Source organism: Rhinolophus sinicus, chromosome 17, assembly GCF_057876585.1.
Source record: "Rhinolophus sinicus isolate RSI-liver-muscle chromosome 17, RSI-T2T, whole genome shotgun sequence".
In the NCBI taxonomy this organism is placed as follows: Eukaryota; Metazoa; Chordata; class Mammalia; order Chiroptera; family Rhinolophidae; genus Rhinolophus; species Rhinolophus sinicus.
In genome coordinates this window covers 190,058,764-190,083,633 of record NC_142517.1, presented here as the reverse complement: position 1 = coordinate 190,083,633, position 24,870 = coordinate 190,058,764, and the positions used below count along the sequence as shown (strand labels likewise).

Genomic DNA, 24,870 nt, shown 5'->3' with positions numbered 1-24,870 from the left:
TTATCATTTTATCTTGCAATAATTCTCTTCAGGTAGTGTTTCTGGAAAGGTAATCAAGTAGGAAAGATGGCATTAGTGATATCAAGCTAGTAGCTAAGATTGCTAAAGTGGCCAAAATCACTCTTTGATTTCCGTTTGCCAAATAAGTGTTGTTTTGTTCTCTGGTCATAAATAATGTGCCTGGACCCAACTAGCTATTTTAAGTGCAACTTGTTAGTCATAAAGGTGGTGGGAAGAGGAGGTAGAGAAGAAACTAGGGTTAGTACAATGTACTACGAATTCATTATTATAATATGGACATAAAACAACTCAACATGTGGCCAGTAGTTAATGTTTTCAAGAACACCCTACTGTCTTACATCAGAGGAACAGCTGAAGCATTTTATTAGTTATTTATGATTTTACTAGTAAAACTGTACCTGCTACTCCATCTTCCCGCACCTCACCATCCTCCATGAGATGAACAATGGGGAGCACGGCTGCACAGATGCATGCTGGGAACACTGCCTGTGGGGGCTGAGGCACATGGTGGTTTGGTGTGTGTTCGGTGGTATGCTCCTCATCTGAAGAGGGAGACATAATTGGGGTGCTTTTTTCAGTATTGTAATTCTAATACAGCAACACTTCTCAGTTCAAGGCCTATTTAACTAACATTTTTTTTGTATATAGATAACTAGCTGTTCCAGCACCATTTGTTGAAAAGACTATTCTTTCCCCATTTAATTTGCTTGGCACCCTTTTCAAACATGAAACCACTGTAAATGGAATGGTTTACGTCTGCTTGTTCAATTCCATTCCATTGATCTGTATGTCAATTCTTATGCAATACCACAGAATCTTGATTACTGCAGCTCTGTAGTTAAGTTTTGCAATTGGGAAATGTGAGTCTTCCAACTTTGTTCTTCACTTCCAAGATTATTTTGGCTATTCAAGGATGTAGAACAATTGGAACCCTCATACTTTTTGGGTTGGAAGGTAAAATGATACAGTCACTTTAAAACTGGCTTGGTAGTTTTCCTCACAAAACTTGTACATAATTGTTCATAGCAGCATAATTAATAATAGCCCAAAGTGCAAACAACTTAAATGTCCACTAACTGGTGAATTCATATAACGGAACACTATCTGGTAATACAAGGAAATGAAGAATTGATACATGTGACAATCTTGAAAATATGCTGAGTCAAAGAATCCAGTCACAAAAGGCCACATATTGTATGATTCCATTTATATTAAATGACAAATAGGAAAATTCATAGAAATAGAAAGATTATTTCTTGCCAGGGGTTAGGGGGAACAGTGGATGGGAAATGACTGCTAATGGGTATAGTCTCTTTTGGGGATGACACAAATATTCTAAAATTTGATAGTGGTTATGACTGCAACTCTACGAGTATACCAATAACCACTGCCTTGTATATTTCAAAAGGGTGAATTTTATGGTATATGAATATCTCAAAATAGGTATTATAAAAATATAGGTGTGCCTTGGGCCTCGTTTTCATAAGTTGCCACTAATTACCATTAGTTATTTGAAAGTTCCCCAGGGTTGTGCAGCCAATGGTTGAGAACCATTGGTATCTGTACAACTTTTTAATATGATTTTATAAGTCAGTGATGGAATTTGTATAATCATGAAGCAGTGAGTCCCAGAGAGTCTCATTAGAGAAGCATATATATATATTTTTAATTCTTGTAATTAAGAGTATCACATTTCCCCCCTGAAATAAGATTTCATTACAGGAGTAACATGAACTTTGGATTTCCTTTGGTTGTTTATTCCAGAACAGCATCTTAAAGCATCATACTGGCCACACACTGGGATACCCTGAGTAGATTTTTAAAATACTGATGTGTGGGTCCCATTCTTAGAGATTCTGATTTGGTCTTGGGTGTGGCTTGGACATTTTTTTTAAAAGCTCCCCAGTTGAGTATAACATGTAGCCAGGGTTGGAAACCGTTAACCAAAACCTAAGCAATATGATGACATGAAATGCAATTAAAACAGAGCCACTGCCAACTTATACAGGATAATTGCTGGGTAAAATCAACAGCAATTTTTTTTAGGTGCCACTCAAGCCAATATTTTCTTCGGAACTTCAAGTCATGAAACAAGTTATTTAATGACAACAGTGTAGTGGAATAAAGTGTCATGTAATAAAATGAGATAATATGTTAACTGGAAAATGTGTCAAAACACACAAGTCATGAGGAATAAATAACACATTTGCAAGAGGACACACCTTCGGCACTGACAGCTGAACGCACTGACCAGACTGATCCTCGGCGGAAGGAATAATTCCTGTGGGAAGTGCTGGAGGTACAGGATGGACTGACAGATAGTCGGCGGGATGCCAGATTGGTGACTTCTTCTACTGGCAAAGAAAATGGGGGACGTGAACTTTGATTTTATAACAAAAACGGTCATCATCACAACTATAGGCGTACCTACAACTATAGGTATACTGCTTTCACAGCCTAAAGCTTAAGTGATTTAGAGTGTATTTAGAAAAGGAAAAGACAGAAAGACTGCCTGTCTTTACAGAAAGACAAAATATTCTTCCCAAAGGTTCCACAAAAGCAGGGCAGAGAATCGATGAATTTAGAACGGTTACTGTCATTTTCTGATACCAACCAACAAATTGACTGCACTTGGGAAGGTTGAAAGTAGTTAATGGACTAATGCCATTTTTAATGATAAAAGAACTGACTGCATCTACTTTAATACACACTCTGGATTCAGCTGTTCCCACAATCACAATCACTGGTTGGTCCATTCTCATATTGGTTCATTCATTGTGCTAACACCCTCCTCTGTACACAGGCCAACTGTAGTCTTTAGAAAACAGAACATTTTCTCTTTCTTTTGATAGTGTAAGGAGGTGGGGGGGAGAGAGAGAGAGAGAGAGAGAGAGAGAGAGAGAGAGAGAGAGAGAGAGAGAGAGAGAGAGAGAAAGACAGGCAGCATATCACCTCATTTCACACAAAACTATCAATGTTTATTTCAAAGCAAGTCCTTTCCTTTCCCTGAGACTCAGCCCCCCCAAGAAGTCCCGTGAATAGAGAGCACCTTCTTCTTCTGGCTCTGAGTTGGGTGTGCAGGTGGGCTCGTAACAAGCTTCCTGGGTGATGGGGATGGCAGTGATAAGGCTGGCTTCTCGACCAAGACGTTTCTTTTCTTCTTCCTGTTGCAAGTTCTTTAAGATGTGTTCTGCCCTTTGATGGGAGCGGGACACAGCCCGAGCTGAAAAGGATTTCTATGAAGACATGAAGGCAAGTTTATTTAATAGCAGCTCTTCCACAAGGCATAAAGAGTATTCCAATAAATTGCACAAATGTGGTAATTTGTGCTCAGGAAATGGTAGGGCACCCATGATCTAGTTTCATGGAGATTTATTTGTTTGTTTTTCTACCAAGCTTCCAGGTTGTGTACAACTAACCAAACCTTTTTCGTTTAATCAGAATAATCCTTTGAGTATTCCTGTAATTTCTGGCAAGAATCCTATTTCACCTTTATGATTTGGTGTGATATCAATGATCCCCTCTTTAAACATTACAATCAAATAAACAATTTTAATACTCTATTCATTTCCAAAAATTTTTGAACTGGTTTTAAATGAAGGACATTTATATTTCATAAAGTTAATGAAAGAGAAAGTTAGAACTTTCTCTTAGAGTTACCTCTCATATAAACCAGTTAGCTACGTGATTTATTTCATTTTTGTATCTCAAAAATTTACTACACTGTAAATACTTAATATTTGTAGATAAATACAATAGAACACTGTCAATACTTAACAATATTTATAGAAACAAAATTACTGAATGGAAATTATGAGAGCTAATAGTGTTAATAAGGTTGAATGTAAAATTGGACTCTATTTACCAGCAGCAGGCATAACAAATAAGGAGGAATAAAGGAGAAAAGATGCACTATGCAAAATGGCTATTTTATTCATGCCTTAACCATGATGTAAGTTCTGCTGAGACAAGTTTCCAGAGCTTTGGGGCAAAGCCAGTGGTCTCACAGTAGGGAAGTGATCACTGTACTTCTTCGCTTCCCATCTGAAGTAATGACTATGCACAATAGCAATTCCACATCTCTTTGTTAGCTAGTGGTTTATAGGGTTTTAGAGACAACAAAGGGTGTTGGTCACTCTTCTAAAGGGCTGCATCCACAGAGGCCCCTGTATGCATAAGACTAACGGTTTTTAGTCTTTTAACATACGACTAAACGTTTCCAGTGATGAATGACAAGCAATTAAGGGCACCTGGTGGGCAAAATGACAATTCATTTTCAGAGTCAGGGGTTACGAGAGTTTATTATAATAGGTACATTAAAGTTGTGGAATGAGAGAAAGAGAACTGGACACAGAATCAGGGGATTGGTTGAAGTTCATTGTGAACTTGGGATAGTAACTATGCATGGCTCAAATGAATCCATCGCATGTATGACAGAAAAATCAAAGATCCTTACACCAGTGGTTCAGATGCTGGAATTACTGCACACATAGGGGAAGAACCGGATGTGCCTTTCTCTTTGGCACAAAAACCAACAGATATAAAGGTATGGTATGAAGTAGAATTAAAATAAAAGATTTGGATGGGTAAGGAGTTCAAACAAACAGTTTTCCAAGGAAAACTACAATGCCTAGAAAATGTATGTGTGATATGCAAAATGCTCAATCTAATTTCATGTATTCAATTAGCTTTTTAAAGAAGTATAAACTAAAACACCAATAATGTTGTCTTTTTTGCCAAAGTGGCATTAAAAAAATAACACTAGTTTATGTGAATCAAGAAGACACTTTCCTATTCTATGTTGTAAAATGTTACAACGTTGCTGGGGATATTTTGTAAGATGTAGCAAAAATCTTTAATATTTATACACCAATTGCCCTAAATCCCATGGGAATTTATTCAAGGAAATAATCATGGATTTGTGCAGAGAGATGTGTTCTTTTTCTATTTTTCCTTTCTTTTCCAAATTGTCTACATTACTCTTATAATATAGGAAAATGCTATTCAATAGGTGAAAAAGGCATTTTTTTGAAATTCATTTTTTTCAAAAGACACATACATATTCTTGGTTCTTGTATATAAATAGATTGTGTTCTACACTTAACTGTGTCTGCATTATATTAAATATAGCAGTGACATATTAGGGTAGCCTAAGACCTGAGGTCTTAGAGGGATGTTTGTGATGATTATACTGATGAGCAACAAAATGAAGAACAAACTAAGGTCCAAACAAGGAAACAACAGCTGCCATCTGAGTTCATTTTCTTATTCGCCCAAGGTCAGTATCATTAACTTTCAGGTAGCTTATGTATTATAGGTTAAATGAATATGTTTATTTTATAATACATGGAGGCAAAAGTGTTACCTTTGGCCAAGAAATCGATACTTAATGCTTTCAATAGCTTCATAAGGTGGCTGCTTCTTTAATTATAAAACAAAACTTGTTGGCTTGGAGGTCTGCAAATGTTCACTACCAGTTGTTAGTTCCTTCTGTTGTATTCACAAGAACAAAGACCTTTTGAGGCTGATTTTGCATATTGTTATTACATTCTTATGACAAAAATGAACAAAACGTCTTACACATTCATTGTTCTTCTCTCTTACATGTATACTATGGGACCTCAAGATATGGAAAAGAAAGGGCCTGTTACTCACAGACTGGTCTTCATTAATGGGGTCCTGGACACTCCCGCTGCACTGAGGGACCCATGGGGGGTCAAACATTGGGACAGATGGCATTCCAAGCACTGGAGAGGGCAGGGTGAAGTTTATACTGGGAGGTGGGATCTGTTAGTTGATATCAGAAGAATGAGGTAAGTAAGATGGAGAATAAGCTTGAATGAGCCTTAAGTATAATTATGACATAATCTTATAGCACACAGAATATTATAGAGAGCATGGGATGAATCTCTCTGTGCCTCAGTTTACTCATTAATAAAATAAAGGGTTTCAAATAAATGATCTCTATTTGTGTTAATCAAAATACATCTATCTGTGTATATATAGCAAAATGTCTGGATGATTATACCCCAAATCTTTATGTGCTTACTTCTGAGGATAGTAGTAAGATCTATAGGTTTCTAGAGACTTGATTTTCTTACTCTACATTCTTCTATATTTCAATTTTTTAGTAATAAGTAATTATTCATATAGGAGTTAAGTTTACTTATATAACCAAAGAGAAAACGAAAGAAGCATCTCTTGGGCCATACACTGCCGATTTGTGGTCAAAGGATATCAACAAGCCTTGGGTTGGGTTTGCTAATCTAATTCCCGTGTGGGAAGAAGTGTCCTTACCTTAAAAATCTGCTGTGCTCCCTCTTCCATCCGGGGCCAAACCTGATAGCGAAATCTCCAGAGCGTGTGGAACTTGAGGACAGCATTCAACCTCTGCACGGTCTCTGGGTGGTGGAACTCTGACATCAGCATGTCGGACACGGCCTCGGGGACTTTCACCGCACACAGCAGGAACATGGCAGCTAGACACAGTCAACAATGCATCAGTTACACATCTTTTAATTTTGCTTGATTCCTGAGGGTGGAGAGGAGGGGAGGGTTGCTCCTATCTCCTGAAAACAGCTCCTGAGCTAATGGAGCCAGGCCACCAACATCAGCAAAAGCAAACCTTATTTCAGCCACTGGATACCAAACGTCAACCTCAGTGCTGTCCACAGCACCTGGTGCAAGGGCAGTGATAACATGACATTTCAGGAGAATAGCTCACTCTACGCAAAGGGTCCTTTGGCTCACAGTGAAAAGTAAGTACCAGAGGAAGCAAATGAAAAAAGGAAATTCCATAGTGAAATTTCCTAAAAAGGAAATGGGACAGTTCATAAAAATGTCAATTAAAAACTGCCTGTTACATTACTTATATTAAAAATAAAATCCACACTGTAGTCTCTATTAGAAACTTATATGCTTCCTAGAGATAGAAGATATTGAAAAGCTAAAAGAGATTTCATAAATCATATTACCATGTTTTTTATTTTGTAATTTCCAGAAAATATGAATGTCAATAAGAGAAAGATCAGGTGCCATTAGTTATAAAGCTAATGAATAATAAGACTTATAAATATAATCTATAGCATAGATGGAGGACCCAGTGGCAATTATAAAAACATAATTTAAAAATCTCTCTTGTACTTTTCCCTAGAGCCTCAAAACTTTTAACTTATCTCAGTTTTTGTGTTATGAGCTTTCAGAATTTATTTGGCATTTCTTTTTTTTTGGATGGGGTCCAGAAACCAGCCAGAGTCAGATTGGGTCAGACTTAAAAACTGGACTGGGTTTAACTTAATCTGGACTGGATCCAGTGTGAGGCCTCAGGTGAATAAAATTTTGTTTTAAGGCTAAACAAGTAGGTTAGCCTTACCAAAGATAATCTTGAATTACAGTGGCCACAGTGGAGAATTTTTCACCATCCTAGATAAGCTTATCCACTTATGAGGTACATTAGAGAAAAAGTAGTCTCACCAGGCACTCACTATAAACAATAAAGGAAAAATTATATTTCCTCCTCTACAGTTACTGGTGACCAGGATAAAACTTGCTGGGCCACCCGCTCACTCCAGAACCTGTAGATGGCATGCTGGGAAGACAGGCAGAAGTTGGCAAAAGGTACGAATTTTTACCAAAGTCAGCTCTCCTAGATCTCTGTGTTGCCTGGTTGAGAAAGGCAGGTAACATTTAATACTGTCCCTTTCTTTATAAATTCAGATTGGCCAAAGAAAAAATAAAAAAAATTGGTTATTGATCCTTTCTCTCCCAGGGACAGCTACTGCCTTGTTGCTTGTCTTGTTCTATGTCCTGAGAATTTGGCTTGGCAACACTTAGTTTGGAGGCCCCCAAAATATGACCAAACAGAAATGTGTGTTGCCCTCCATTTCTGACTACTCTTGCCAGCTTTCAGAGAAACTATGTAAACCTTTCTTTCTTTTGGTTATCTTTGGGAATGGCTGTGGATTTTGGGAGGGTAGTTGTCTTTTGCATCCTCTGTGGGGTCCCCTCATATGTCCACAAGGTAGTTCAATACTGCCAGCAATATTTTCTGTTTGTCCGGGCTGAAAAGCTGACAAGGTATTTGAAAGGATTAAGAAAAATTATTTTAAGTAGTTTTGCCTTTACAAGTTAGCCAGATTGGAAGCGGATATTCAAAGCCTGATAAAAACTTATTTTTAGGCCTTCTTCCCTAAGGTACAATGAAACTATGTACCCAGAAGGAAAGAAAAACATTCTGAAGCCATTGTGCAAGGATTTGCTAAAACATTCCAAAGAAACACAGAATGTAGAAATCTTTTTACTTCCACCTTAGTTGAAGAACTTCTTCCTGATATAAAGAAGCACATTGAAAATATTGTGGACAGATGGCTGGGTCAATGTCTTGATATTAGATTGCAACCCAATTCTTTCAGGAACTAAAAACAACTGTACTCGTCTAACAAATTGGGTCTTTACAAGAACAGAAAAGAGGCTCTAGAAACAATTCAAAGCCCACATATCCTTGCTTTTATCAATCCCAAAACCTCCCCTATTCATCTATAATAAAAAGGTTTGCAGATACTGCAAAAGATCTGGATTTAGGAAACAAAAGTTCTTCTTGGAAAAATTTACATCATTTCTCTGTGTCTTTGAAATATAAATATTCTACCTGGTCTGCTCTAGGAACACAGAGCCATTCTTGAAATAAAAATTTCAGGAAGTTTATCCTTATCAGAAAAGAAGAAGAAGAAGGAGAAGGAGAAGGGGAAGGGGAAGGGGAAGGAAGAAGAGGAAGAGGAGGAGGAGGAGGAGGAGGAGGAGGAGGAGGAGGAGGAGGAGGAGGAGGAGGAGGAGGAGGAGAAGAAGAAGAAGAAGAAGAAGAAGAAGAAGAAGAAGAAGAAGAAGAAGAAGAAGAAAAAGGAGAAGAAGAAGAAAAAGGAGAAGAAGAAAAACAACGAGAAGCAGCAGCTATTTGAAAAATTAGGAGAATAAAAATGTTTTCCACAAATATTAGTAAAAGTTTTAGTCATCTGAGCAGGTTAACTTACCTTATTCTATCTACTAGAAACACAGTTTGTATCCAACTGTTCTTTTATAAACTAGTCAGTTTTTCATTATTGTACCTGTCTCATGGATAAAATTTTAAAATGAAAGCTATAAGATCTCAGCATCTGTCCATATGTTTATGTATGTCTCTGAGCGTATGTTATAGATGTGTGATAGTTTTCAACCTATGAATAGCATTGCCAAAATTAATTTGTAAAAAGCTCTATTTGATTGGCTTAAAGGCAAGTAAGCATATATATATATATCAAGTATACTCTCAGAAATATAGAAACTAACTCAAATGTCTTTCAAGTTCATGTGATCTAAGATAAACTTTGGTAAATAAAAGCTAGTTTGTTTGTTTAATTAAAACAGACCTGTCTTCAGAGTTATCAGAATTAAATACAATACTTTTATTCTACCTAGGTTTACTAAAGTCAAATAAGCTCATGTTATCGCTTACAGAATTTGTCAACAGGAAAGATAAAATGATGGTTAGCTGTTTAACGCCTCATGAAATCTTCATGAGTAATCTAAAAATAATTGTTAAAAACAAGTAACTTAAATAGATGTAAGTAAGACAAAAGTTTATAAATGAATTTTTCAACAATAATCATTCTTTATGATATGTCTACTTAAAAATAGTTTCCAAATCTTTCTGGTAACTTGAAATCTTAAAGTTATATTAAGATAAATTAAATGATGCATATTCATTGGATATCTATTAATAAATCATTTCCAAAAAAGATAAAATATTGAAACATTAATTACTGAACATAGGTTTATCTACTTTTGGTTACCTTTTACAGAGGAACTAAAAATGTTTGTGTCTATTGGTAAACATGCTCTGTGATACATTGAAAATTTTACTATGAGGAAAAATATACTTCTAGAAATTGTGAAATGTATTTATAAATTTGCCAATCCACAGAACGCTGCCATAACTACAGTTCACAAAGTTTACTTCTTAATTTTCACTAGGAATAAAGGATTTTAAAAGGTTAAGAATTCTAATCAATATATATAATTAAAATTAATTAGAAATAACAAGGGTAGAATGAAACATCTGTGTATGAATACTAGGTAAGGAAGATAAAATGACGGGTTGTTCCGGAATAAGAAAGAGAAAGAAAAAAATAGGACAACACCTGAATAGATATTTAACAAGTTGTAGAAGGTTTGTGGAAAAGGAACCTTGGAAAAAGAATTTTATGTGTGGTCAAGATGACTAAAACTGGAATGAATGTATTTAAGCTTTTAAAGAATGAGTTTTAATATCAAAAGTACACTGGTGAAAAATTAGAATTTGGTTTTCTCTGTTAAAATGACAAAGCTTTCTGCGGCTATTGATCTGCTGTTGATAAGAGATTATGAAAGGTGTTTTTTCACCCTTGGGTAATCTACTTGGAAAACAAAGATTTTGTGTCTTACCAAAATAATTTACTAAACTCCACGTCGTCTTCATCAGGTCTTTGATTACTTCAGAAAACCCAGTCTTGTCAATACTAAAATAGCTAATTTTTTTTTACAACTATGTAACCTTCAGTATTTGCCTTTAAAATCTTCTATTGTCATTTCAGTTAAATACATAATTAAGCGTTATTCATAATAATCCAAGATCCTATTCAGTCAAATGTTCAAATTTTTTGATAATTTGACAACTTCCTAAAATCAAATTCTAAAAAGTCTTTCTGACCTCAAAGTGACTTTGAAATCTCCCAGAAAGCCCGTATAAAAACCTAAAAGAATTTGTTTCCCACCTTCCACCTTGTAAGAGATGTCAAACTAATTACATCTATTGGTATGTTAAATTACGTAGGAAATATTGTCAAATATTGAGTGATGATAAACCTTAAGTTATATGTTTATGGATATATGTTACTGATATAGGTATTCTAGAAATTGTTTAAAGTTTCTAGAAATTTGTCAATACTCTCATTGTCCAGCTATTATCTTAAATTATTGTATGCTACAGAAATAACTACATTTCCTTATCAAATGAACTCTCATCAGATCTTTAACCATGGCTTTTTTTTTTTTTGTCTTTTTGTCATTTGCAGACAGTTAATGTTTTACTCTAATGCTTTTGCAAAGATTCTTCATCTTCAGAGAGACTCATGGAAAGGACTCTGACATGAGTACTCTAGAATATAGGCTTTTGACAACTTTTAGATCATAAAACTTAACTGTATAAGAAGTTCTAGAACTAATTCAGAAAAACTGGATTCAGGCAGAACAAGAATTAATGATATGGGATTGAATGAACTGATAAAGATAATTATGGATTTTTTACAACTTTTTCTTTGAAACATTGCTGGTTGCTTAATGTTTCATGTTTCCAGATCTTAGGAAAACTTCTTCTCTTTTCTCTTGAGTTAATTATGGCTTATAGTAAATTTAAAAGTATATCTCTGTAAATAGAATTGAAACATTTACTTTTTCTCTTTATCTAATCTTTCCAAAATTCAGAAACTTATTGAGTATTCTCATTTTAACAGCAATATAATTATTTGCATAAGTTCAATAAGAATCTGTTATCCTTATAACAGGACATAATTGGAAACATCAGTTATATTAGCAAGGCTTTGACTGGAGTGTCATATTTGACAATATGCATAAAATCAGACATGACCGGACAGGTTTAAGGGACTGAGGTTACTTTAGAAAGCCAATAAAAGCTTCTTGGAAAACTGGCCTCGTACCTTACTTACAGAGTTCCCCATAGCCTTACCAGGTGAGTAAAAAACGTCACTTCCTGGCAGGCCCAAGATAATCATGATACCTTGGGGTTTCAAGAAGAGAGGAATTTATATATAGGAAGGCATTCCCCGTGAAATCTGGTGGTGAGATGTTGGCTTAGCTTTTCAGCCTGGAGAGGCTATTAAAAGCCCAATCTAAGATTCCTTATGAAAAGTTCCAGCAAAGCAGATTTAAAACGCATCTGCATGGTCAATCACTACTCTTGCTGTACTTATGTAAATAAGCAGGCCAACTTTAATGAGACTGACTTAATTTGCAAACAAATGTGTGTTATTGTGATTACCTTTGATAAAAATGAGGGTGATTGTAGAGGAAAAAATTGTTTCAGGAGAAAATTATAATACAACCTTGTGGATATCAGATTCTAGCCCTGGTCATTGTGTTAGAGGTTTTGTTATATATCTGCACACCAAACTGGATCCTTAATTCTTCTAGTTTCCTTAAATATCTGGCTATAACTCTCCTAATTAACATTTCCTATTTTTTCCTGGCCCTTCTGATTTGGAATCACTAAGAACAAAGGCTGCCCTTGAACCTATTTGAAAGGGACCATAGTAGGTCCTCCTCACGACTCACATGGTAGCCAAACTCTGGAGACTTCTATGTTGTGTCCGTATCCCCCAATTAAAAAGAGCTCCTCTGAACTCTTGGAACTGCACACCAGCTGGAGATTTAAAATTCAAGTTGCCTAGGGAGGTTCCTCCCCAGAAGCAGACGCCATCTTGTGGCGAACAACTCTCCTAGGATCAGGAGTCAGGATCCTCATTCTTTTGAATGAATGGGAAATCTTTATTCCTTTTGCCTTTTTGCTACTTACTTTTTCTCTCTGTTAATGCAGACAGTGCTCCTTAACTCTGGCAACTATTGCTGAATTTATTGCTAAGGCTGTAGCTACGCAACAGAGGTCCCTAAATTTTCTTTACAAGGTGGTTTTAGGTAATAGAATTGCTTAAGATTACTTATTGACTGAACAAGGAAGAGTGTGTGCCATAGTAAATACCCTGTATTGCACCTGGATCAACACCGCTGGTATTGTAGCAAATACAAGAAATTAGCAGAGTCACTTGGCTAAAACTGGGTGGTGCCCCTTCAGGTACATTCTTTGATTTATTTGACATCAATTGGTTTGGTTCTCAGGGACCCTGGCTAAGGCGTATACTTCAGTCTCTTGATATTATCTTCCTAATAGTTATCATTATAGTCTCCTTGGTGTGTTGTGTTCTCTCAAAGGTATGAAACACATGCTCACAGCCATCAGCTGTACATCAGATGGTCTCACTGTGCTTAGAAAAACAGAAACGAGATGACCAATGAGATGAACAGCAAAAACAATGCTTCCACAAATCTGATAACATAATCTATGAGTTTCACAATGAGATGAGAGCAACTTAACTCTAATGGTGATTGAGAGTGGAGTTCATACCAAAGTTTTGGTCATCCTCTCATGTTAAATTACTAGTTAAACATGAAGGACACTAGACTGGTATGGCTCTAATACTGTAGCAGCCTATGTAAGCAAACCGAAATCTAAGTCCGGAAATGCCTCCAGGTTATAAAACCAACACTCTAAGGACAAATAATCACAAACAGCCAACTAGGCTTTAAGTTATAGCCAATCAATAATTGTCTTACTTTGCTTCTTCCAGTCTTTTCTCTATAAAAGCCTTTCCTTGAGCTCCTGTTGGTGGAGTTCTCCTCACCACTTGTGGTTTGGAGCTGCCCAATTTGAATAGATTTTTGCTCAAATAAACTCTTAAAATTAAAAAAAACAAAAACATTTCCTAGATATAAGTGAAAATTGCAAAATGCAAACAGTATGTCTTATTTGTGTGAAAAAAGAAACATTCATTATACACGTACATACTACATACGTATACATGCCTAGTGTACCTTAGAAGGGTCTTTAGAAAGTAAAAGATTGTCATCTCTGGGGAAAGGTAATGGGATTCACAGGAAAGAGGGTGCAACTTTTAACTTCATACTCATTTGTATTATTTGATTTTTTACCATGTGTATTTTGCAATTAATATAACTATCAAACTAAAGGAATATTCACAAAATGTGGAAAAAAGGTGAAGCATTCATATTTCGAACTTACAATTTTCTAGCTATGGAGCTTTGGACATATCTTCAATTTCAACAGTTTTTTCTTGATATTGTAATTTGGACACAGAATGTTACTCACATAAGATTTAATGAAGTTAATGATGGTGGTCACGATACATCTGGGAAATCACAATGCACAAAAATAATTTTATCTTTTGTTAGATACAGTGAAAATGTAGGTGCTGGGGAAAATCATTCTCTCTAATTTGGTAACACCCTGGGAGAGACCTACTGCTCTCATGCAGATTACATAGTGAAATGAAAAGAGCGCACATAGAACCTGGGCTTGCCTCCCTAGAGTGCACAGCTCTGTCGAGAGTTCCAGCAATTGCCGTCCATCTGACCGAGGAGTGAAAGTGGAATGAGTGCACCTCTGTCTTCTTTAAACACTGGGAAGAGGGGCAACAGGACCAGAACCAGGGTCCCAGGTAGTCTTTCTTTACCTGCTGCTCCTGCCATGTGCTCATCCATGCTGAGCAGGAGCTCCCAGGCAGCTGGCTGGATGTCGCCATACATCTCCTCTGTCAGAATGGGTGCTGCTTTGATTAGCAGAGATAAGGGAGCAGGCGACAGGCTCATCACCTGGGAAAGACAGAAAGCATGGCTTAAAATCTTTGAAGACACCGATGGCTATGCTCCTCATGAAACTCAAGTGCCACTTCTCCTTTTTCTGCTTTCTTTATGTTTTATTATTTTTATTTTTTTATTTTTTTTATAGCATCCTTTTTTTCTTTTAATGTTTGATATACCTGGCTCAGTTAACAACACAATATTGTCTTATTTACATGCTGACCTTAAAATATTTTTAAAAATGGAGCATATTTATTGGCATGGCATAAAATAAGCTTTATAGTTGATGAATAATTAGGAAAAAAATCATACTAATTCCAGCACGCTTTCATCATAAAAACTGCTGTGCAAACACCTAAGGAATAAACTGTAGAATAAGTACAGCTCTATGAGAAAAGAAAGACCCCAGCCAATATATCTTTGTGCTAAAAGTCCCAATGGACTTTCAAACCATCCTATTTTCCTGTTTCTTGGGATTTCATTTCTACTGAAAACTGTGAGCAGCCTCTAATGAATAAAGGAGCTCCCTTGAGAAAGTTAGTTTTCTAAATCAGTCTAAGTGTACATGGCATTTTCCCTTTGTAACAATATGCATTGTGGTTATTGCCCACATTAGCCCACAAAATCCTATTTAATCCATTACTTCAGATAATCTAGGCAATCAATATAGGTTCCAGGTTAAGTCTAGGTCTTTAACCATCATTTTAAGCATTTTCCAGAAAAATATAAAAAGCAGTGTCTCCCCCCTCCCAGGGAAATGCATTATGAGTTAGAGCTTTGATTGTAATAATGTAACATTATTTCAAGCCCTGGATAAGTAGGTAAGTGTACTATTTTATTTAATTCATGCAATAATCCTGTGAGATGGGTCTAATGTTATAATCCCCATTCTACAGGTAAGACGACTAAAACTGAGAGAAATGGGGGAATTTGCCTAAGGTCCTGGTGCCAGAGTGGCAGACTTGGGATTTGAACCCAGACTGTCTTATTCCAAGACGTGTGAGCACCATACTGGTGGGAAATTAGCTCCACCGGAGTAGCGAGAGTAGGAAGAGGCATAGTTCCTGTCAAGCTCCCAAACCCTTGACTTAGTGGAAACTGGCTGTCTAGCAAGGAGGGATTTTTTTCCTTGCACACTTGGTGGCACTCTTGCTCACCAATTAAAGGGACCATTATTCCAATACTGTATCAATTGGTGTTGTATGTCCCAAACCATAGCAAACAGGATGTCTAGAGCCCCCTTCCTGCTTTTGCTCCGTGAATGTTTCTGATCCAGGTGTCAATACCTGCAGTCTGATGTATTTCAGCATTCCAGAGTCCTTTTTCCCTTCCAGGTTGGCATCTGAAACTCTCTTCTTCAGAGAAGGTGTCCTCAGGCATGACTTATCTGAGCACTGAAAAGAACATGAGACGTGACAAAGAGTGCTCTCTCCAAAACCAACAGTGCAGTTTTTCCCCAAATTCTCCAAACAACCGTCTTTGTCTGATGGGAAGAATGATTTAAAGCTTTTTTGGCGGCCCCACACATTTTGAAAATTAAGAGCAGTAAACTTTGTATAAAAAAAAAAAAAAAAGAGTGCAGAGACAATTAGCAACAAACTCTTCTTTTACTACTGAGGAAACTGGGATCCAGAGAGGTGGAGTAACTTGACCATGTTGCAAAGCTGACTTCCATTTCAGGACTAATCTTTTAGATTTAATGAAGTTAGTTAAAATCCACTCTACCCCATGACCCTTAATAAGGTTGGATGTTACAAGTCGACCTTTTGGTAATGGAAGAATGAAAATATTTCACAGAGGAATGTTAGGAAATAAAGATAAAAGACTCATCTAGGAAGTACTGACTCATAGCCTCCATCATCTAGGTCCGAGTTGTACAAATAAGCTGTCTTCTCTAAAAAGCATACTCATCTATACTCATTTATAGGAGGCAGCAGTTCTTTCAAACTAGCCCCTCAACCAGGGCCCAGAATAGGCCTAACTCACCTGTGTAAGCACAGAAGGGATAAGGTCTTCTCCTGACTCCCTAAATGCCAAAGAATGGAGTAGAAAGAGCTGCTGGGAGAATGATCTGGTCCTAAAGGTGACAGGCCCTTGTTTACTTATCCTGAGTCCTGATTCGTCCTATTTTTACACTTCAGGCTATGCAAAGAGGGAATCCATCCCTTTGCACAGAATAAATGCTCATTTGTTTTTCCAGTGCCATGTCAATGAAACACTTTCTCCCTCAAAGCCAAGGGGGAAAAAACTGAACTCCTTAAGAATTTTGAACAGAGCTTCACAGTGTTATGGATGAAGATTTTGAAAGAAAAGGCAAATCTAAAAGTACATGCATGTTCCAAGAAAGCCTTTCAAAACTCTGACAAAAAGAACCAAGAAAATGCCTCTATTATGTGACTGGTATGGAATGAACTTTTAAAATGAATCTACTTGGAAACAAATGAATCAGAGCTCTTGCTGTGTTTTCTAAATATAAAAACCTGGAGGCACATACTTGGGAACACATATCATTTGGGGAGAGAAGTCTTACATTTTGTTTTTTTCCTGTGAATGGAAAGCAATGCACAGCACAAGTACCATGCCTATCTTTTTTATAAATTGAAAACTTGTAAAATCGTATATGACAATTGTTTTCCATACAAAGATAGGGGTGTAGTTGACTTCCTTTAAAAAAATTCAAGTTATTTTAAAAGTGGCATCTCTCATTTATTTTTTTATATTTACAAAACAATACATGTAAATTGTAGAATATCAGGAAAACACAAAAACTATGAAGAAGAAAACAAAAATGTCTATAATCCCCAATACAGTGTTGACCATTATTTGTTCACTTTCAGCCTCCCCGCCCCTACCCCCCCATGGATCTTAGCACAACTGTGAGGATGCTTGTATGTGTGTGTATGTGACATACAATTTTAAATAATTCATTTCACTTTGATCTTATAATGAATATTTTCCCAGATCATTACAATTACTTTAAAACATGATTTTTGAATTTTGTAAATATTTCACCCTTGTCTCCTTTGGCTGGATATTTTGTCCTTTACAGAGTTACTTTTGAAAAAAACACTTCTGGATTAAATGATAGGAATTTTAATTAGGAAAATACTCAGCTTAGAGGAAAAAAGTTGAACATTTATATTTGCCTCTGACAATCTGGGAAATGTAGGGTTCTATTTAATCCTGCCTACTAAAAACAGAAAGTATAAGTCAAGCTTCTCAGATATCAAATCTTTAATATCTTGGCATGCTTCCTTAGGAAGTCTAGGATATTCTGGTTGCCTCATGATGATTAGAATGTTATTCCTAGTGGAAAGGAAAGGCAGTTTATAGGGCTTTCACGCTAAGGTGATGGGCTAGTCACTCTTCTTGAATGACCTAGTCAGGCTTGAAAGATAGAAAGCAGAGATGGGTACATGTGTGATGGACATTTGGGTACACAATGTGAAGGCCCTCAAATCCCTCTACTGGTGTGGCCCCTAACTCAGACTAATAAGGTTACTATCGGTTGCTTTTATGCTTTGATAACTTGGTATAAAACTTGGCTAGAAGAGAGGAAGTAACTGAATGGAATAGGAGGCTAGTTCTGAAGGCATCTATTGACTATTAGTGGTTCTTGGAAGAATTGGAAATTTCACTTAACTGTGAGATGCACATGGTGGTTGGAATTACACACCAACCAGGGTCATGCAAAGAAACTGAAGACTAGTAACCCAAGACCAAAGGGCAGAATTTATTACTAATAATGTCATTCATTGTTGAGTTGGTGTACCAGAGGGAGCTGTAGTCAGTGGGAGGCAGCTATACAGCCCCAAGAGCTGACTGGGGAATGCTTGCTATGGGATGGTGTAGAAATTGAACTGCTGTCATTTTCTTCTCTGTATATGAGTATGTCATAGGTATTTGTCATATTTGACTCCCTGTCCTCTCTCCTTATCCTGACCACTATTGATTGAATTTACAGAGATTTATCACTTGGGATGTCTGGATCAAAAAGAGGAGGAGTTGGGTCCCCCAATTTCTGTCTTAGGGAATTAAGGGACACCAAGTCTGATTCATTTGGTGATGGTTGCTGGGGCTGAGAAGTAATGATGCAATGTTTTCAGTCAAAGTACAAGATAAAAAAGCAGGAGGAGCTGGTCAGGGAAAAGAGATGAGTATGTAGGTGGAGATGATGCAGAAAGAAGCATAGATGACAGACTATACCCATCCTGAGATAAAAGCAGCTTTGGTTTTCAATCCTTTCAGGCTTGATTGTGTTTCCCATTCTTTCCCTGGTTTCATGCAATTTTGCTATATCCTTTGAAGAAACTTTCTAATTACTTGAACACATTTTAGTCAGTTTCTGTTACTTGCAATAAAAGATTATTGACTAGAGAGGTATAATAATTATTTTGAATAAAAATTTTATTTATCCATTTAATAACTCAAGAATACTTATTGAGTTAACCACATGCAGGAACTGGGCTAACTTCTGGGGATATTCTGAGGAGCAAAAAAAGATTCTCCTCATGGAGAGTACATCTTAGATAGGTAAGATAGATAGATAAATACACACAAATGAAAAGACTGGGTAAGTAGAAAAGAGGTCTCTGCCATGAATGATGATATACTGTGGAAATAATGAGGTATTTAAAATTTTGGAAAATTGAAATCAGCCTACTAGGCTCTCTGGGAAAGGAATTTCCTCAAGTTTCTGGGAATAAATATCATGCCAATATAAGTATGATATTTCCCCACAGGTAAAATAGATCCTTTGTGTCTCACACATCTTTGACAAATGGATTATGTATGTTATGGTGGGCAGTCATGCTGACCCATGAAATCAAGACCTAAGGCTTGGTTTGACCTCACAATAGTGCTTTCCACAGCTTTAGAAAAATATTAGTCCTGCAGAAAAGTTGGCTGCTTGCCATTTGCATTGGCTTCATAGAATTTAGACACAGTGAGTGTCCTTTCTTTTTTGGGCACATATCACCTTTTACCCCCTCTCTTTTTTGGGTGAAATGAAAAAAACTGTTTTATCTACTTTTATTCATCAGCAAGCACTAATTGAACATTTACTCTATTTAGAACATAGCATTGGACAAGGAACAAATATGCGGGAAAATCAAAGAGTTCTTTGATGAAGGTGATATATATATATGTACGTGTGTGTGTGTAGATAGATAGATAGATAGATAGATAGATAGATAGATAGATAGATAGATAGATAGATAGATAGTTTATAAAACCCATCAAGTGTGGAATTACACTAAAATAGACTTAACGGGATGTACAGTTAGTCTCTGAGCACCGAAATGCAGATGAGCAGATTGATCAGAGTTAGATGGGTTACAAAATGTACCAGCTGCCACAAATATATTCTGCCATTAACAACCAATTAAAAAGGAAACGGGAACAAAATACAAACTGCTGATAAGTCTTGATTGTAATCAGAACCACTGCTTTTATTCTTGATTTATTGCCTACTCATTTTGCTCTGGAAACATGGGAATTGTTCATTTACATGATAGACTCAGAAAAGGCAAATGGAGGGAATAAAAGGAGCTTGAAGAGGAGGCTGGCAATTTTGAAATAAAATGTTTATCACAGAAGACTCAATACATCTTTTTAGCCCTCCACCTGCATGACCAATTTAAATGTGTGAGAGTTAGCGGACACTTATTCTGGCTTTACTTTCTCTTTTCCCTTCAGAAATGTAAACAATGCAGACGGTTGGCAAGCTTTTTCTGCTGCTTTATCCTAGCGTCCTGGTTGGGCCAGAGGTAGAGGACACTCATGTAACATCCCAGAACTACATAGCCAACTCATGTATTCAACATTTATTGCCTTTCTGCTATAAGTGAGGCACTCTGTTAGATATCATATAGGACACAATACATGTAAAATTGTGGCCAAGACATGGAAACAACAGAAGTACCCTTTGATAGATGACTAGATAAAGAAGACGTGGCACATATATACAGTGGAATATTACTTGGCCATAGGAAAGGAAGAAATACTGCCATTTGCGGCAACATGGATGGATCTTGAGAGTTTCATGCTAAGCAGAGTAAGTCAGAAGAAGTCGAGAATCATATGATGTCAGTCATATGTGGGATATAAAACTAAAAGCAACAAATGAACAAGATAAACAAGCAAACAAAAACTCATAGACAGACAATAGTATAGTGGTTACCAGAGGAAAAGGGGGGTAGAAAAGGGTAAAGGGGTGATGGAAGGAGATTTGACTTTTGGTAGTGAACACACAAGACAATATACAAATTACATATTATAGAATTATACCTTGAAACCTATATAATTTTATTTACTTATGTCACCTCAATAAATTTAATTTAAAAAATTAAACATAAAAAACATAATTAAAATTATTTGTAATGACCATACTCTTACATACTGCTCAACACAAAAATGTTAATATGCATTAAATAATTTTAATTTATGCATTAATTAAATAGCTAATAATAAGCAATAAAGTTTATAATTAAGGCAAAGGAGAAATAGGGCTATCAATAGCCCCATTTTGTAGACAGTATAATCTTAAAACCTCTGAGTGCTTGCCACTACCCACAGGATAAAGAACACAATCTTTTCCACGGTTTGGGAGACCACACATGGCCTGGTCTATATCTGCCTGTGCGATTTCATCATGCACCACAGTCCTCTGTGCTCCAGCCATGGCTTTTTGTACTCATCTCTTCTCTCTGGTTGGAAAATTCCATATTCAGTTAACATCTATGCATCCTTCAGTCACAGCTCATCTGTCACTTTATTGGAAAGGCTGCCTATCTCCCCTGACAAGTTCAAAGCCTTGTTCATAAGCTTTTGTAACATGGTGTATCTCTCCTTCATTGATGCTATTTTACATTAATTTGGGACATTTATTTGATTCATGTCTGTCTCTCTAAATGAACTATGTGCATCATATCTCTTTTGCCCATTATTATACCCAGCTCATAGTATGAACTCAGCATGGTCCATAGGTTCTTTAAAAATTTGTTGCATGGACGAATGGAGGGATGAATGAAGAATCAAAACAGCACAAGTAAAATGCCTGTGTAATTTAGAGGAAGAAGGAGGGAAGGAAAATAACATCAGCTATCACTTGCAGTATGCCTGTGGTTAACACTAGAAAGATCAGAAAAGGTTTCAGGGAGGAGGTGGCATTTGAGTTAGATCTTGAAGGATGTTTGGATTTGGACACGTATGGATTTACAGGTGAAAGTACAGTTGGAGCAGATATGGCAGTAAGAAATCTCAAAGTGTGCATGGTGAACAACGAACATTAATTTTAGGTTGGTGCATTTTTGCAACTCCCAACATATATGGTTTTCTACTAAAGCTAAGGGAGTTTTTACACGAAGGAGAACTTACCTGAATGAAAAGAGGTTTTCTTTGAATGTACTGTCATTTACATTTGAGATATATATGTATATATACATGTCTCTATATACATGTATATATACAAACATATATATGTATATATTTTTCTTTTTATGTCATTTGGCAGTGTACTTGTTACCCACATTAATCTATTCCCTACCTGATTCCCCCTTAGAATTTACGTAGTTTGAATACCATGAGATGCAATAGAGTATAGTTTTAAAAAGCCCTGATTTTGACATTCTATATTTCCAAATTAAAGTCTAGATGAATATGATATAGATGTGAACTACATACAATCCCATCTTTCTGAGCCTCAACTTTTTCATCTATTAAATGGGGACAATAAAATCTCTTGCACAGGGTTTGTAAAAATCCCAAAGCACTTTGCGAATGATATATACCTGCCTTGTACCCTCACCCATTTGCTTTGAAAAAAATACTAAAAGGTCATATCCAAAAGGTTAATTAGCACACTTAAATGAGATACATGAAATACATATATTTTTCTTTAGGATCACTGGTATTATCCAAAATTGCTTCAATGAACGTGCATTGCTTTTATAATAAAAAGGTTGTAATTAAAAGAAAAAAATCCCTTTGTGAGTGCTAAAGCATTACAAATTGCTATACAACTCAACAGAGCATTTTTTGTTCTTGCTCATATTCTTTAGTTGTTTGATTTGTATGTTATTGTCATCCTTCTACTCTACCAATCCAGGCTTGCAAACTTCTTAGTAGAAAGATCCTCTGCTCCTACTTATTTTTTATGTCTCCCAGAATATCTGCACTAATATTGTGCCAACAGCAGGTGCACAATGAATGTTCATTGAACTGAATGGGTATTATAGAAAAACCTCTTTGCAAAACCACTTGGGATAAGCAGCTGCAGGGCCAGCCAGCAGCACTCATTCAATCGGACGTCTTGGCCATCACGCCTGTTTAGGGGCAGGTGGGTGACCCAGGGCTTCCCTGGCAGGCGCACGGCAGCCTGATTCCTGTCTTCATCTTCTGCCAGCTCAGCTGCTCAGGGTGGTTGTCAGAAAAGTACAGCTGAGTGCTTAGAAAATGTAAGTTTCTTGAAGGAGTTTCTAGGTCTGATTTGACCTAGATTACTCTGTTATTTATCTGTGAACAGTTGGGCCATTTGTTACTGATTTCTTAATACCTAACTGTATCAGTTTCCTATTGCTGCTGTAACAAATAACCAACAAACTTCATGTCTCAAAACAACACAAATTTATTATCTTGTAGTCCTGGAGATCAAAAGTCTAAAATGGATGGTCCCTTCTGGAGGTGTTAGGGAATCATCCATTCCCTTATCTTTTAAAGCTTCCAGCAGCTGCCAGCATTTCTTGGCTCAAGGCCCTGCCTCACTATGACCTCTGCTTCTTTTGTCATATGTCCTTTTCAGCCTCTGCCTCTCCTGCCTCCTTTTATTCACTTATAAGGACCCTTATGATTATATTGGGTACCTCCTGGATAATTCAGGATAATCTCCTCATTATAAATCTCTTTATTCACATAGGCAAAATCCCTTTTGCCACATGAAAGCAACATATTCACAGGTCCCAGTGATTAGAATGCCGACATCTTTGGTGGTGGGGGGTGGATTATTTTGTCTACCGCAATAACCTACTCATTGCTACCACCCCATGAGTTCATATTTCTTCAAAGAACTAAGCAAACCCTAGGAAAAGATGCCATGTTTGCTCATGGACATGAAGATAAAGCATTTGTCCTTCTTGTACTTATTTTCTACCTTTACTCAGAACCACACAGATCTGTAGCCTGGTTTGTACAAACTGCAGTGGCCTGAAGTTTTTATTCCCGGAGAAAAGACTGTCAGAAAAGACTGCCATCATTTCCCCTGTAACTGGTATCTTATTGCTTGATCATTCACTTACCTCCTTCTGCTTTTTGCCTCTGAGAGCCACGTTGCTGATGTTGTTGCTCTCCCGGAGGGAGTCCACAGTGTCTCCGTACAGCAGCTTGATGGCCCTGACCAGCCGGGCACAGGAGCGGCTGTGGTGCAGGTAGCAGTGTGGGTGGCAGTAGTCCACGTGGGTGCAGATGAAGCTTTGCTGATTGCACAGCAAGATCATGACCTGGGACACAGACATCTTTAAGACTCAACCAGGCAACCCGAGTGCAGACAAACCATGAACATACATGTGGGGTAGAAGATGGAAAGTTAGAATGTCAACTTCCCTTAAGGGCTCTTGAAACCACAGTGGTTCAATAGTTCCCACAAGAGAACAAATAGTTCCAAGCCTTTAGGTCAGGGGTGTCCAAACTGCGGCCCGCGGGCCAACTGCAGCCCGCAATCCATTTTTTATTGGCCCGCAGCAAAGTGCAAAAATATATTTAGTTTACTTAAATAAACCAGGTGAGGCAATACGTACTTCACCTCGAGTGAGTGGCCCGGCTGTTTGTGTATTTTACTGCATATGGCCCTTGGTAAAAAACGTTGAAAAAAGTTTGGACACCCCTGCTTTAGGTCCTTAGATTCTTTTGCTTCCTCCATTCACACTTGATAGAAAAGAGCATTTTGAAACAATAAAAGGTTAACTGACCTTCAAAACTTTAAAACAATTATTGTGAAATGTAGACTTTCCAAATATTTTCACAGGAACATTCTGAACTTGAAATATATTATTTTTCCAGCTCTTATGTTGTGGAAAGAGCCAGACAGAAGAGCATAAACTGATGAGAAGTTCTGTCCCAAGGATTTGGTTGACCTTTGACAACTGTGGGATGCCTACCTACGTGGAACTTGAAAACATTTCTGCATCTTCCACTCTACCCTATATAATCTTCAACTGGCCCTTGAATGCCACTGTAGGGTTTCTCTACAAACTAATATTTTTTTCTCTGACTTTTGGGCCATTCTAGCTCTTCACTTGTAGCTTGAACTGGCTCAACTCACATCACCTAGACATCCCAAGTGGGATTCCAGAAGAAAACTCAGTTCACTTAAGGATATAGTTATTTTAAGATAAG

The 24,870-nt window shown here is 37.0% G+C and overlaps 1 protein-coding gene across 14 annotated transcripts in view; it reads right to left on the bottom strand.

Annotated features, from left to right (window-relative positions):
* UNC80 (unc-80 subunit of NALCN channel complex) overlaps positions 1–24,870 on the bottom strand; it is a 187,451-nt gene that overhangs the window by 60,278 nt on the left and 102,303 nt on the right. For 12 of the 14 annotated variants that reach the window (XM_019726978.3, XM_019726980.3, XM_019726986.3 and 9 more), the window contains 8 exons: positions 23,775–23,975; positions 15,768–15,875; positions 14,355–14,493; positions 6,319–6,500; positions 5,677–5,808; positions 3,071–3,257; positions 2,244–2,375; positions 420–563 (listed from right to left, as the gene is read on the bottom strand). In XM_019726978.3, coding sequence (XP_019582537.3) covers positions 420–563; positions 2,244–2,375; positions 3,071–3,257; positions 5,677–5,808; positions 6,319–6,500; positions 14,355–14,493; positions 15,768–15,875; positions 23,775–23,975 — 1,225 coding nt within the window. The remainder of the gene's footprint in view (positions 1–419; positions 564–2,243; positions 2,376–3,070; positions 3,258–5,676; positions 5,809–6,318; positions 6,501–14,354; positions 14,494–15,767; positions 15,876–23,774; positions 23,976–24,870) is intronic. The other 2 variants (XM_019726979.3, XM_019726987.3) reach the window with 1 other exon arrangement.